A 15,653-nucleotide genomic window follows, 5' to 3' on the forward strand; every position below is an offset into this window, starting at 1 on the left:
GAAAACAAATCCTTTCATTTCTCATTGATTTATATTTTTTTTAGAATTGGAAAGACAATATTGACTATTGAATTAAAATATTAGTAATATCTCTTGAAACTGTAGTTTTAAATTTACACTTATTTGAATGTTAATACTCTTTGAAGAAACTATTGGTTATTATTATTATTTTTTTCTATTAAAAGAATCTGTTGATATTACTATTTGTTAATACTCAAAAGAATTTACACTCTTATTTGAACGTTGTTTGACGCGTGGATTTTGACTCTCTGACTCTTCTTCTCGCACACACCAAACTCGATGATAAAGGAACCAATACTTGCAAAATCAAACCGATTTAAACCGGTGTGACTGGTCACACGGACTTCGATACTTAAGTTAGCGAGGGAGAGTTAAGAAAATAGTTAGCTAAGAATCAGTCACCTGCCCCCTCAGGGTTGGATCTCTCTGCTACTTATAGCCGTGAAGATGATCTCAGGCTTGAACTCCTTGTCTCATTTCGGATCGTTCTCAATAACAAATGTTAATACTTTTATAGTCTTATTAGAACGCCAATACTCTTAAAATGTGGATATTTCTTAACATTATTAATATACCTTTTCTGGTTGAACAACTTAAACAAATGGTTTTTGTATTTATTTATTTATTTTTTGTGTGTATTGGGATGGAATATTGAACCTCCGACCTTCAAAAGATGAACAAAATGTCTTAACCGTTGAATTACTCATATTAGTAAAACAAGGGGTTAACGAAGTGATACACTGAAATAATATTTTTTATGAGGTAACGTCTTTTGGATAGCAAATATTTACTTCATCTTGATTAAAAGAAAGTAGGATGAGGGGACATTGAGTAATCATTTTTCAAATGGATTAACTCATAGAAAATAGTAAAAAGAAAATTGTCAAAGCGAGCGTAGTTCAATCAGTAATTAACGTATATCTTCAATCAAAAAATTGTGAATTCGAATCAACTTCTCAACATGTTGTGCTGTAAAAAAAAAAAAAAAAGAAATTTTACTCCTTTTTTCCTAAAGTAAAAGGACAATCAATCATTGTCCCTTCTTCCCAAAGTCTTCCAAATTTTGACACAATTTCAAAAATGTATCTACCACGTCATTAATGGCCTTGAACACTACCAATTGTGGGGACATTAACAAATAATTTCATTGTTATTTTATTTTATTTTATTATTCATAAATTTAAAATATACTTTCTCCTTTGTTTTTCATTCCCAATATACATCAAGATATTAAAAAGTTATGTATTCAAATCATAATTTCTGTAACTAACTTTTATGTTTTTGACCTACTATAATTAGCTTTATTTTTTGTAAAAAAAAAACTTTATTTGATCCAATGTTCATTTATATAATTAACTTCTTGTCTCAAAGTCGAAGGTTCAAATCCTCATACTCCAATTTATTATTACATAATCCTTCTCTTGAAGTCGAAAGTTAAAACTTTCATACTCCAATTTGTTGTACTAAAAAAAATTCAGGTAGATATTAATTAAGATAAATCACAGTAATTGTTAGTACCCAGACATTTGTTAAAGTAAATTATAATAACTAATTGACAAGCATTCTACTTTTTCCATTTTTACAAATATTTCTTTTATTTGTTATTTCAATAGGACCTATGTGGCAACTTTCTTGTTTCTGGCTTTTCCATTTCCTAATTTTTGTTTCTAGTTCCCTCGTTGAAGCCACACTTTCTTGTTCTTTTCTTTTCTTTCTTTAATAAAAAAATAGAAACAGATTTGGTAATTATTTTTTTTCTTGTTCTCGAAAATATTAGATTAAAAAAAAGTAAAAGTTTTATATGAAAATTTAATTTTCAAATTAAATATTTAAAATTTTTATGTTATTTTTATTATTTTTAATTTATTATGCATTTTAAGATAAAAAAAATGATAAAATAATACTTTTATCTACATTTTGGAAAAAATTTTGAAAACAAGAACAAGAAACACGAATAGTTACTAATTGCTCGTTTTTAAAAAATAAAGAAATAAGAAGTAAGAATCGAGAAACAAGAACATTACCAAACGAACTCTTATTTTTCTATTATTTTTCTGAGAAGTTAAGTAATACCTAAACTAATTGAGCTATCCTCCTAAAGGCATCAATATTTTTAGTTGGCCCATATTTTTATTTATATTTTAAAAATCGTATTAAAAGAACATGATTTTGTGGGCATAAATTAGGAAAGAGAAAAAACAAAAATACAACATATATAATATTAGATAATAAGAAAATTCCCTCGCCAAAAGAAAAGAAAAAATAAAAATGTGACAATTTTAAGTGGGACCCCAAGTGACAAAGGACACAAATGGGTGTCCGGTAGCAATCCAGCAAAACCCTTAATGGGCCTGTAATTAACATCTGCAATGGGCCCACTGGCCCACTGCGGGTTGGCCTTTGCATATGGACATCATCTATTTATTGCATATTGAAATTGATCAAAGCTGATATCTAACCTTCAAAAAGTTGGAGCCAAAGAAATTTGATTTCAAAATTATTGATTTATGTCTGATTTTTATGGACCATAGAAAAAATAAAGGATAAGCATTAGAAATGACAAACTTTACCACAGAATTTTTTTTGTTTTTTTCATATAACAAAAATCTCTATTGATTAAATAAATAAATAACATAAGAGATTTAGACTGATTTTTTTAAGCCCTTTCGATAAATATTTTGTTTTCTTGATTTTATTGCTAACATAAACTTAGCTCAAGCACCTAGTTCCTCTCGAGTAGGGAGGTTCAATCCTACCTCGTTCTGCTAAAAAAGTAAGATTAGAAATACTATTTCACCTCTGTTTTCATTTTGTTATCTAATTTCAAATAACAGTTTTAAAATCTAAGTCAAATCTTTCAAAGATTAAAAAAAAAGTTTTAAAAACTTGTTTTAGTTTATGAACTTTCATTAAAATTTTAAATGTATTTTTAAGGAAGATACTAAACATACCCAAAAAAAATCACGAGAAATCAAACATAATTTTTAAAAACAGAAAACTAAAAATTGATTTTCAAATTGATGGTCGTATATTTCTCAAGTTGAGATAATATCCTGCAATAATACATGGTTTCAAAATCACAAAATCAATGCTTGTTGGGAATAATACGGACTCGTTGTCAATTCAAACGAATAACATCTAACTCGAATAACCATATATATGATATAGTCATGACGCAGCGGGATAAGAAATTGTTTTATCAACGAAGATTTTTTTTTTCTCCTCTCTTTCTTGCAGTTATAATAATTCAATCAAAGATGGGAGGATACTAACCACTATTAGGGGATAATTGTGTGCTCCGAAGTCCAAATAGTCACCATCTTCACCTGTAAGGGGATGGATAATCCTATGCTCCAAAAAAAAAAAAAAAAATGAAAGGAATAATTCATGGTGAATATTGTTTGATGTGACAGTGATATATATGGTGCACAATTATGGCACTCTATAAATATCTTCACACACTCATACAATATCTTCACAACACATTCCCTGAAATCATGAACATGTTTCAAAATATATACAAAAAGTTAAATTAAATTACAAATTTATTGCGCAACATTGAATTGAAGTTAACGACAAGAACATTTCTTTTAATATCTGTGAGCGTCCGTGCTAGTTTGTGCGCACATCGACTAATTTTATGGGACAACCGTTTGATCCTATTACATTTGATTGTCCAGGAAACACATACGAGATTAATTTCTAGGTAGATGATCATCCTGGAGTTTGAACCTATTCCCTTTAAATCTTTTTTATTTATCTTGACCCAACTCTAGGAATCTATTAGGCATAAAATTGAAAGTTTAGAGGCTTAATAGATTTTTTTTTTTAATTATAGGAATTAAATATCCAGAACCCTGAAATTCAAACCTGAAAAATTAACTCTTAAAAGAATTTTCCTTGTAAGGGTTGCCTAAGCCTACCCCAGTGCCCCACCCACCCAGAAAAGAAAAGCAAAGAATGTATTATGTAAAGTTCAAATAAGAAAATGATGAAAAAATAGTGGGAACATCCAGGAGGAGAAAAAGGAAGGAATGTGAACCTTTTGTCAAGATAAAGGCACTTTGACCCATACTTTGTTTCTTAATCTGTGAAACCATGTTCAAAATCAAACCCTTTGTATTTCTTTTCCAAACATTTGAAATTCACTCTTGAGCACTCCAAACACAGCCATCTATTTCCAACAATTTTATTTCTTCTCATTCTTTAGTTTTCTATTCCCAAACTTCTTGTTCTTTATGCCAGCATATCCAAATGGCCCCTTTAATGCGAAAACTTGAGGGATGTTCACGGTTAGCGGGTGATAGTTTCCTCGAGATAGCACGAAAGAAAAGAGAAATGCACATCAGATGATTGCCTACATCCATCTCAATTATATCCTATGTACAGTAGCCACAAGTATATGGAACAAGCAACTCTCTCTGTTTGGATGGTTGGTTACTCTACCCATGGATATTGCTCAATTATTGGCCTTTACTCTCACTGGTCATCCCTTCAAAAAGGGGAAACTTTGGCTTTGGCTTCATTTGTTTGGGCCTTGCTATGGACTGTATGGTTGGAACGGAATCAACAAATTTTTCAAGATAGGGAGCGTTCTTCACACCTTTTGTTTGATTCTATAGTTTTCTTAGTTCTCTCTTGGTGTAAATGTTCCCCCTCTTTCATCACTATAGTTTTGCCTCCCTCAATTCTAATTGGATAGAGATCTTTTTTGTAGCCCACTCTTGGGTCCCTCCCCTTTCGTATTCATATTTCATTGATATTCTTTTCAAAAAAATAAATAAACTACACAATCCTTGTTTTGTTTCATTTGGGATTCCAACATATGAGGGATTGGTAAGAATCTTGGACAGAATAAGATGCTAGATTATATAGTGCGGTGATGCAAAGATGTATTTTTCTCTCCAATGGCAAACTGATCTTGAAACCATGTTTCTTAAACCTTGTTTCTAAGAACTTGAAGAAGCTGCAAATAAAAAATCTTGCCTTTTTGATGTATGGGGTGATCTTGCACTTTTAGAAGCCATTTGATTCCTAGGTTGAATTTATATAGTATGGCATCTTAAAGCCAGATTGACCTTTTAGTATGAGAACTTTTTTATCCCATATAAGAGATTTGTTAATTTCTCTAGCTACATAAACCTCGAAACTTTTGAACTACACACTTTTATAAATCATAATCCCACGAACCAAATATGGACTACATAAATTAAGTTTCTATAACTCATTATTCCTAATCCAAACACAAACCATGCAAACTCAAAATATATAGACCAACTTTTTAAAATTGTGAGTCAAACATCCTTTGTAGACAAGAACAAGTCTTTTAATATATTCACCACCTAAAAATTCAATAACGTCAATCCTTTCAGTCTTCTCTCCTCTACCATTTCACCAACAGAACTTTCTAGTCCGCAAAGAAAGGGCATGAGACAGGTAATCTGACATGATGTAGGGACGAACGTTAAGTGTGCCCTAACTCTCATTTGAATTTTAGAAAGATCATTGAAGTTTATTTCTATAAAGATACTGAATTTTATCATTGTACACTAAGAAAAGATTAATCCAGTAGCCAAGCCAAGATCATGCAATAAAAATAAAGAGAACAGAAATTAGGCAGAAGAAAAGCGAAACCATCAGGAAAGAAAACAACAGAAGCGTAGAAATTACAACACCTAGTTGTGAAGCTTGAGTGCATCCAGATTTCTTCTACCAACAGGGCCTTTCGAGTACCATGATGATGTATAGTCTCCATAAATAACTTCGCGGTATCGAACAGGAGAAGACTCTCTCACAAGCTCTGCTGCGGGCGCTATTTTTACTGCCTTTGCTGGATCGTGAAAAGCAGAAATCGAGAGTCTTGCCCTGCTGGAATTTGTAACCACCCTATGTTCTGCACTTTTGCACTTCCCATTAGTTAAAATCTGCATGCAAGAGTGTGCCAATGAAGTCTTTAATTGTCATACTTAGACCCAAATCTTAACAAGTAATAAGAGAAAAGAAGAACTGTATGCAGCAGGAGAGCCAGCACATTAATCAATAAAGCACAAATGTCAAACACATTAAGCAATGACCAAGCCATATAAATTTGTGCAAGCAATGATTATATATTGCTTCTCAAATGCTTAATTGCTAACTTGCTCCCTCACTTCAGTCTTCATTTGTATTGAACAAGAAATCCTGAATTATCATTCCAGTTTATAACTGTAAAATATTGAAGTTTCCTACTACCAGCCATAGACGACAGCTAAAATTTGACAGGGTTGATCTGGGATGGATTATGAATACTTTACTCATCTAATTGGGATAGTAAATCAAGTTTTTATGTCATATATTTCCCTTTTTAGAATTGTAATTTGACTATAATGGCCATTGTATAATATATCCTCAGCATGTGGAACAGATCGTCTCCAAACACTGTTTTAGAAGGTCTGAGAATTTGAAGGGTCTTCACAGCAGCACTGATTTCTTTTTGGTTGAAGATTACGAAGAGTTTTCTTTTTTTTGCCCTTAATTCTTTTATTTAAAGAAGGGGATCCATTTGTAGGTTTGTCTTCTAAAGTCAAAGGATCTGTTTGGTTAGTTAATTTGTGAAGAAAGGGCTATTTGTATATAAGCTCATTTTAGAAGAAAGTTGGAGTTACAAGCTGAACGTGATAGAGAGATTGCTGAAATTCAGGTCAATTATTTTTAGAAATTCAATGTCTTGTTTCCCGAAGATAAAGATGTCTTTGTTGATGTTTCTGATATCCAAGATCCTTAAAGTCTTTGAAATTGGTTCCTTGCAAGTGGGAGGCTCGTTCTGAAAGTAGCAGTATGTTTTTTATGTCGGTTCATCTTTCTTGTTGAATTGGGTTGTATTTCCCTCTTTAGGTTCTTGCTTTCCCTTTTTTTTAATTTATTTTCTTCTGTCCTTTTGGGAGATTGTATCATTTGAATAATTTTATTCCTTTTTATTAATTAATAAGAGGTTCATATCTTGTTGGAAAAAGACAATATTTTAGTACGGGGCATGCTCATCCATGTTTCACGTGAGTTGCCTATTTCTTGTTCTTGCTTGGAAGCTAAAATAAAAACACCAGCTAACTACTACATCAACCCCGGAATTTTGATGACCATTCAATTAATCAAGTTGAAGTGGAAGAATGGATTGCAGTTTTCATATACTTCTAATAAATTCAGTCGCAAGAAGATCAGATAGTACAATGCACAATTTTCAAGCTACATGGAGACCGGAGAGGTATGTCACTGGTGGAAGTCTGTGAGGCGAACTTAGGGCTCTACAAGAAATCTAACCACTTGGACAAAGTTTAAGAACTTAATCCATGAGAAAAACTTTCCCCAAACTACAAGAGATGAGAATGATATTTAATTTCTAAAGCTAAGTCAAGAAAAGTAGAACAGCTCTAGCATGAGAGGAAGTTTGCCAAAAATAATAACACAAAATTTAAAAGTAAAATAGATTCATCAAAGGACTTAGTGATGACATTAAGTGATCAATAACCATTCAGTGCCAAAAAGCTTATGCAGATGCCCTCTAATCCACCCTAACCACGAGCATAAGTTTTCCGATCAAGCATCAGTCTCACTGGTAGCAGGGATCTTCTCGTAAGAAGAGACAATTACAGCACAATACTCATCACATATGATAATGTAATACTGAGTTGACATTATGTAGATAGCTGCTGCAGCAAAACATGAAGTCTAGATATCACCTCAATCTTGACTATTCCAGGGGAGGCTAAGAGACTCCAAGGATCTCTTTAGTTCTAAGGATGGTGTACTACTAACTAGCAAGTGAATCTATCAGTATGAGTCAAGACACTAGATACGGTAAAGAGTAATGCATTAACTTGGGCAGCTACGGTAATCAAGTGAAACAAAGGTCATTCTCCCTCATTCAACTATTTTCTCGAGAGGGTTGAGATGCTATGATCGTTATCGCATCTACAATTTTGATTCTAGAATAGTTTAGAAAATAAAACTGTCAGAAATTGTATATCCATTCCCCTATATTCACTCAGGATCAGTTTACATACCCTCCTACAGATTTATTTTTGTTAGCAGTCGTAACCTTAGTTCGTTCTCATCAGTTTACAAGCTTGCCCGCTAATTACAATTCAGTAGGAATGGATAATTACCATTCGTCAGATATGTTTCAGAGGAATGACACTAAGGCAGATGATAAACTTTGCATAACTACAAGTGCAAGCGCAGATTCATCAAAGGGACGAGAAAAGATAGAAATGGAAGCATAACCTCAGTTTGGTCACCCAAAATGACGACAATGGCATCAGGAGACAGAGGCTGAACGCTGACCCAACCTTCTTGCGCGTCGAGGACCTGAAGGCCGCCAACATCATCTTGTATTAGCAGAGTGATGACGCCAATGTCGGAATGGGATTGCAGACCGAGGGTCAAATCAGGCTGAGGACATGGAGGGTAATAACTAACAGTAATATTCTGATAAATATCTTCTTCCTCACCCATACCAGTGATGGCGTCCTCCATCCAAGACGAAGGCAGCCCAATACTTTCAGAGATAACCGCTAAGATCCGCTGAGCAAGCAACTTAACGCAATCGCTGTACTGTGCCATAACCTCCCTGTAATTTGGAGGAAAGTGAGGCCAATTAGAAGAATTGCGGCGGGAAAGCGGCAGCGTATGGTGATCGAAGTAATCTCTCCAGTCAAGCACCGATGACTGCGGTTCACCTTCCTTAGCGACGAGCATTTGAGTGCCGTAGCCCTCGGAGGCGAAGGCATTAGGATCGCAGGCATAGACGAGCTTGTCGGAGACGGGACAGTCTCTGAAGAAGGAGAGAGCCGCAGTCCTCGTCTGGTTCAGCAAAGAGGAGGGAATTCCATGGTTGATGACTTGGAATGCTCCCCATTCGCTCGATGCTCGGCCGATGGCGTCTCGAACGGAGTCTCTGTGCTCCGGATCAAAGTTGAAGAGGTCGATCACCGGAATTCTGACGTCGGAAGAGTTGTTGTTGGCGGAGGGACGGTGATGCGGAGGCTGGATGTATTGGGGCGGGACCTGAGACGGCTCTGTTTCGGCTAATTTTTGGACTCTGGTGGCTGCTCCGCCGCCGCCGGGGCTTGTGGATGAATCTAGCGCCATGGTCGATGAATTTCAGCTGAAGAACTGAGTTTAACGACTGATATGCATCGGGGAAATCGTTGAGAACTCGAGTTTTCTTCTTAATCCAATTCTGTAATATTTAAATTGTTCTGTGTTGTTTTTTAGTTAAATTACTAAATTTTTGGTTAATAAGAGGTGTAAATAGAGGTTCATATGGATTTCTCTATAAATAAACAAAAAATTTATTTGGATTTGGGTCAATTTTCTCTTCTTTTACCAAAATAATCGTACGAAAATAAATATATATATATATATATTACTCTTTACCAATAATCACTATTATTAAAATATTTGACAACTCATTATTTGAAAAAGTAGCATATGATTTAGACGTTTGTAATTAAGATATTGAGAATAAAATATAACTGTGTTTGTGTTTGTTGTATATATATATATGAGATTAAAATGACTTGAAATAAATTATATATATGTTTATTTCGTACGTAGTCTAAAAATATGCCTTTTATATTACTATAAACATTTATTAATGACTAATCAAATTTAATTAGAAGAATAAATAATACAAATTAAATTTATTTTAATTTATTAATTACTTTGTATTAGTATTCTGAATTTTAAATTGGTAATTTTTTTTTACTATATTGATAATTTAGCACAATGACCATTGTACAATATGTTATTTAACTAAATTTTAATTCAACCAAATAAATTAGTGATTAAAATTAAATTTAATAAAATGTAACAAAACAATTGTGTATTTTGATTAAAGCTATTTATATTGATTAAAATAAGTGTTTTAAGGAAAAAAAAAGTTTCAAGAGGGATTAAATTAGAATAAATTTTGTTGTTAATATTTTAAAATTGAGCTATTTATCTTCATGTTTTTCTTAAATTTGGTGGTTAATATTTTAAAATTATATTTTACCTAAACAAATTGTTAAAATATTTTAACATAAAAACTAATGAGCCATTGAATTATGATTTTGTTAACATGTGACACATTGTCACGATACGTGAACATGTTGTTGAAAATTAATTTTATTAATCAATAGATTAAAGATTAAATTTTGCTAAGTAGCATTCGATTTCTTGGGCATGTTGTATACTTAGCCTAATTTTTATACAAAGGTTTTATGAAATAAAATAAAAATTTTAAAGTTTGAAAATAAAACTCCATGACGAAACCAAAAATGGATTTAAAAAATAAAAAATGTCCACCGGTTTCTTGTGAAAACCTCGTCCAGTTTGCTGTTTCTGACTGACGGCAACGTTAAATACAAGGGATGGTTACAATGGGCGGGCGCGCGTGGGTTACCTCAGCGTCAACGCTCCGTAACTTCCGTTAGTTTTGACCGTCTAGTTTTGGTCAATATTCCTATCCATCCACCCACCACATTGACCCGACTCTCTGTTTCTTTTTTGTTTATTCAATTGGTAAAGTGAAATATTTTAGTTTTAAATTTTATTAAAGGTATGTCTTACACTCTCAAAATCAATATCACTCAACGATAATCAGTAAAAAGATGTATATCTACATATACATGTCTTAGACTCTTGTTCTAATATTTTTACTAATTAAAAATTAGTATCAATCAATTTAATTTTTAAATTTTCTATATATTTTTTGTTAGGTGATCATTAAAATTCACGAATAATGAACTTATTTAATAAGTGAAGAATTAGATCATTCTAGAAATGAAAAATTTTATGCCAATATATATATATATATATATATATTTTAATTTTGGATGAAAAATTAAAAATTTTATTTTTAAGAAGCATGAGTATACCTCGAATTCATGACCTTCTGATTAGAGACAGATATTTAATCACTTGAACTATGTTCGGTTGGGCTAATTTCAGAAATATTGTTACATCTATAATTATTTTAACCAAAAAATATTTATAGGGCGTATTTGTAAATATTTTACATGATAATTTCTGTTTTTTTTTTTCCAGAGAAATACTTTTGCTTTTTACTTCCAAAGAAAGAAGCGGTAAACGAAGGCTGAAGATTGAAGAAGAAAATCGTCTGTACTGTACTCTGTGGTGGGGTTCCTTATCTTCCTCACTGCAATTCTTCATTCATCTTCTTCCTTTTCTTTGCATTTCTCCATTTATAGAGCTTCAATTTTTCCATCTTCTCTTCAATCTCTGCAGCTATGCCGTCGACGGCCATTTTCTCAGCTACCTGTTCATCGTCCTCCCCTTTTACTCCCTTCGCATTCTCCGCCTCCTCTTCTTCTCCTTCTTCCAAGGCCTTCTTAGCTCTTGATCAAAGGGCATTCGGCTCTCATTCCGCCATTCTGAAAAAGAAGTCGCTGCTGTCGAGGAAGAATTTCAGAACTGTAGCTGCGCCCATGGCTGTTTCAATCGAGAAGGAAACCCCTATCCCTGAACGCCCCGATACTTTTCTTACTGAATACGACGAGGCCACGGGAGGCATTTCTTCGGCCTCGTCCTCTGTTAGGGCTCGCTTCGAGAAGATGATTAGGGATGCTCAGGACAGCGTTTGCAAGGCGATTGAGGAGGCGGACGGAGGGGGGAAGTTTAAAGAGGATGTTTGGTCGAGGCCTGGAGGTGGCGGCGGTATCAGCAGGGTCCTCCAGGATGGTGCCGTTTGGGAGAAGGCTGGTGTCAATGTCTCTGTTGTGTACGGAGTTATGCCCCCGGATGCTTACAGAGCCGCCAAAGCTGCCGCCGGCGATCAGAAGCCCGGTCCCATTCCATTCTTTGCCGCCGGCATTAGCTCAGTTCGTAATTTCCCCTCTTCTTGTTTTGTTTGTTTTGTTTTGAGATATGGAATCTTGTTGATTTGCTTTTGACGCATTTTATGGATTATTCTCAGTTATGCTAAATCTTCAATTCAGCGTAAAAAGAAAATTGATCAACAAAAAGAAACTGCATGTTTCTTCAGAAAAAAAATTGTTCCTATGAATCAGTTGTGATCCCATGGAATGGAAGTGCTTAAATTCCATACTTGCATCTTCAGTTTCTGAGCTTCAGGATAGAATGCTAACAGTTATTAAGACCTGCACATAAATAGGTTTTGAGTGCGAAAGCACGGCCAGGGTTTTCTTAAAATACATGTAGAACCCGGGTTCTCATGAAAAGCATGTCTATTAATTTCACTGCAAATGCGCACCGCTGCATTCTATTACCACTAATGCATATGGAAGCCTTAATACGATGTCTTGTCTGATTGTTTTGCAGGTTTTACATCCTAAGAACCCGTTTGCACCAACTTTGCATTTTAACTACCGATATTTTGAGACTGATGCCCCTAAAGGTACAAATATCTCCTTCCATATGTTATTTTCACTTATGGATGCAATCTCACTTTTGTTTCCTCAGTATTGATTTGTTGTTTGTATGAGAATTAACTTTTTTAGGAGTGGAAAATTCGATGAAGCTTAATTATCATAGTGAGGCAGCCCTCACATGAGTTATTTTCCAGCACCTAGGAGTCAAGTTAGTCCATGAAATCAATCTATCTTGTTCACTTCAATGTCATTGTCAGCTTAAGTCTAATTTTAAACATTAAGTTTGATTTCTCGTCTCAGGTAGGAAGAGTGATCTTGGTCATAAGATACCATGTTCTACTAGTTCAGGTGTTTCAACTTAGAGTAAAATAAATTTTTTTATCCTTCATGTATATAAGCTAAGTTGTACTGGACATTTTAACTTTCGATTTCTTTGTGGGTCTTCCCCATTTTTCTTCTTTTAAATAATTATTACTCCAAAGTCAACTAGATTCAATGGATTTCCTCCATTGGCTTTGTAATTTCATAGTTTTGCCAATTCTGTTCTTGTATTTTAGTGGTTAAGAGCATAAAATGAAGAATCTTCCATTCCATACCCACAATATTGTACTTTCTTTAATGTTTTTATTCGCAGTAATTTGGTGTGTTAAATTACCCGAGAAATTTTCAATGCAGAAGGATGACTTTTCATTCATTCTCCATTTTATGATTTGTAGATGCACCTGGTGCGCCTAGGCAATGGTGGTTCGGTGGTGGAACAGATTTAACTCCTGCTTACATCTTCGAGGAGGATGTTAAGCACTTCCATTCGGTATATATGTGCTTGAGAGTCTCACTTATTTTGGTCAAAAATCTCGTTTCGATGGTCTTCTTTACATTTGCAAAGCTCTACAGTTTTCACCCTTTAAGTGTTACAGCAATGTCTATTATGTAATAAGCATCATTCTTGCGCTTACATATATCTTGGTATTTGACGATGTTAGTGCCATCTGTTGACCTACTTAAAATTTTTTTTTTTTGAATTGGAGCCTACATTTTTTTTGTTTGAGAGAACTATAATTGGTTGATATTCGTTTACTTTCCTGCTATATCTTTAACAATTTGGGTCATGTGAAAACTAAGGATTCGGTAAAATTTTCAAGAAAGAAAATGGTTTGTCAGAGCTCCTTGTATGTTTTCTAAACCTTTTAGTAGGGAATGGTTTTTTAATCAAATCGAATAATTGTGCTTTCTAGTTTCATTTTTACTACAATCCTTCTTGAGTGTTGTATGGGTTTTTCACTCAAGTTTTTATCTTCACAAGGAGCTACTACTTCTGTTATACTGTTTGACTAATGTGCAGGAGCAAAATATCATATATTTAGTGTTGAACTCAACATCCAATGTTTTGCTATTCCATGAACACATTTTGAATTTTGACCCGAGCTTTTTACTGGATTAATATGCAGCTACATCAACTTTACTTTTGAATAACTAAACAATATACTGAAGACATATCTGTCAGCAAATCTTCGAGTCCAGATTTTTATTGTTTTATCTGTTAATCTCACTTGTTCATCCATGCGATAACCTACTGCTTGTATAGGTACAAAAAAATACTTGTGACAAATTTGATCCATCCTTCTATCCTCGATTCAAAAAATGGTGCGATGACTACTTCTATATCAAGGTATTTCATTATTCTTATACTTCTAAATCATTTTTACACTATAGCGATGACCCCGTAGGATGTGGAATTTTTTTACTTTGTGTTTCTGACTAGTGACAAGTAATCCTTGCAACTTAAACACATTAATTAAAAATTTTCCTCTGCCCTTTCAATGTTATAAACATCATATGGATTCTTATCATGAATGTAAGTATAGCTGCAATTTTTATCTTAGGGACAGCTTCTTTCGTTCATTTGGCTTATAAAGCACTCATAACAAGCAATAGTTAGCAGAATATTTATTATTTCGCTTATGACCAACTGTCAAAGAAGCCCACGCTCACCTCTAGAATCTCCTTTTTGTGCCCGTTTGATTGCCAAGACATATTCTCTATAGCACTGGGATTGGCATCCTGTAAAGAAACCAAAGCTCTCAACCTTTTGGAAGTTAAAATTTTACTCATTCGTTGATTCATGTTGCAGCACCGAGGCGAAAGACGAGGGCTTGGAGGAATATTTTTCGACGATTTAAATGACTATGATCAGGAGATGCTTCTATCCTTTGCCACCGGTAATTTACTCTGAAATGCAAAACATATCCCCTTCTGTACACAAGTTTTTACTCTCACCCACTCATTTCTAAGATTCTGTTGCCTGCATTTCAGAGTGTGCCAATTCTGTGGTTCCTGCCTACATACCCATTATAGAGAAAAGGAAGGACACGCCGTTTACTGAACAGAACAAAGCATGGCAACAACTGCGCAGGGGCCGCTACGTGGAATTCAACTTGGTATGCATTTTGGCAATAGATTTATTTTTCTTGAAAACTTTTCTGCCAAGTTCCTTACCAGAAAACTGAAAATATGTTCTGAAATGGCAGGTTTACGATCGTGGAACTACATTCGGACTGAAAACAGGTGGTCGGATCGAAAGTATTCTGGTCTCTCTTCCTCTAACAGCTAGATGGGAATATGACCATGTAAGATCCCCAGACTGACATGAATTACTTGATGAAAACAAAAACATATTTCTGAATTCATTGCTTGCATATGCAGAAACCAGAAGAGGGAAGTGAGGAATGGAAGTTATTGGATGCATGCATTAACCCAAAAGAGTGGATCTAATATTTGCTTTTGCTTTGCTTTGAGTACTAAACATAGCTTCATGTGAGCAATATGGGTCCTTAAAGGTTACCCAATGCGGCGGCTTCTTTGCTGTACTCTATCTCCTTCCTCTCCTGGTTTTGCTTTTGTGTATGTTTTCTTCTAGATGGTTGTAGTGTAGCTTCGTCAGAATGATATATATGTAATTTAAATGTAGCTTTTGCAGATTAGCTGACTCGTTTGGAATAATTTAAATGTATAATTTCATTGTGTAAATGGATTTTTGCAGCCCCAAGGACAGTCTAGTCGGTAAAGATTTGAGATCTCTTGATCATATCGATTTAAAAGTCTCAAGTTTGAATCTTCCGGTGAGTTTAATATCAAAAACTCTTGATGTCTCTTGAGTTCGGGCCTTGGGGTGGGTTTGGGTGCCCCTAGATATAGGGGAGGAAAGCTCCGACCCCCAATTATTAAAAAAAATGGACTTTTTGCATATTCCTATTTAGGAGT

At 34.2% G+C, this 15,653-nt stretch overlaps 2 protein-coding genes across 5 annotated transcripts; one reads left to right on the forward strand and one right to left on the reverse strand.

Moving 5' to 3' along the window:
• Positions 1-2,217: 2,217 nt before the first annotated feature.
• Positions 2,218-9,272, reverse strand: LOC111008184 (2-oxoglutarate (2OG) and Fe(II)-dependent oxygenase superfamily protein). 4 transcript variants are annotated; one of them, XR_015788195.1, is made up of 4 exons: positions 8,281-9,272; positions 5,697-5,945; positions 3,295-3,367; positions 2,218-2,475 (listed from the first exon to the last, which is right to left on the reverse strand). XR_015788195.1 is itself a non-coding variant. In XM_022280789.2 (3 exons), exons 1-2 carry the CDS (start codon positions 9,145-9,147, stop codon positions 5,697-5,699), a joined length of 1,116 nt encoding a protein of 371 aa, XP_022136481.1. In that variant the 5' UTR covers positions 9,148-9,272; the 3' UTR covers positions 3,144-3,367. The 4 variants fall into 4 exon arrangements, 2 of the variants coding, with proteins under 2 accessions (XP_022136481.1, XP_022136482.1); XR_002601074.2 differs by having other exon boundaries at positions 2,218-2,480; XM_022280789.2 differs by lacking the exon at positions 2,218-2,475 and having other exon boundaries at positions 3,144-3,367.
• A 1,850-nt stretch (positions 9,273-11,122) lies between these two features.
• LIN2 (Coproporphyrinogen III oxidase) lies at positions 11,123-15,438 on the forward strand. The gene is made up of 8 exons (XM_022280787.2): positions 11,123-11,882; positions 12,343-12,418; positions 13,109-13,203; positions 13,978-14,061; positions 14,524-14,611; positions 14,706-14,830; positions 14,921-15,019; positions 15,096-15,438. The coding sequence occupies exons 1-8, from the start codon at positions 11,292-11,294 to the stop codon at positions 15,162-15,164; spliced, it is 1,227 nt and encodes a 408-aa protein (XP_022136479.1). The 5' UTR covers positions 11,123-11,291; the 3' UTR covers positions 15,165-15,438.
• The last annotated feature ends 215 nt before the right edge of the window (positions 15,439-15,653 follow it).

Source organism: Momordica charantia (assembly GCF_013281855.1).
Source record: "Momordica charantia cultivar OHB3-1 chromosome 10 unlocalized genomic scaffold, Mcharantia_2.0 BLBB01000010.1, whole genome shotgun sequence".
Classification (NCBI taxonomy): Eukaryota; Viridiplantae; Streptophyta; class Magnoliopsida; order Cucurbitales; family Cucurbitaceae; genus Momordica; species Momordica charantia.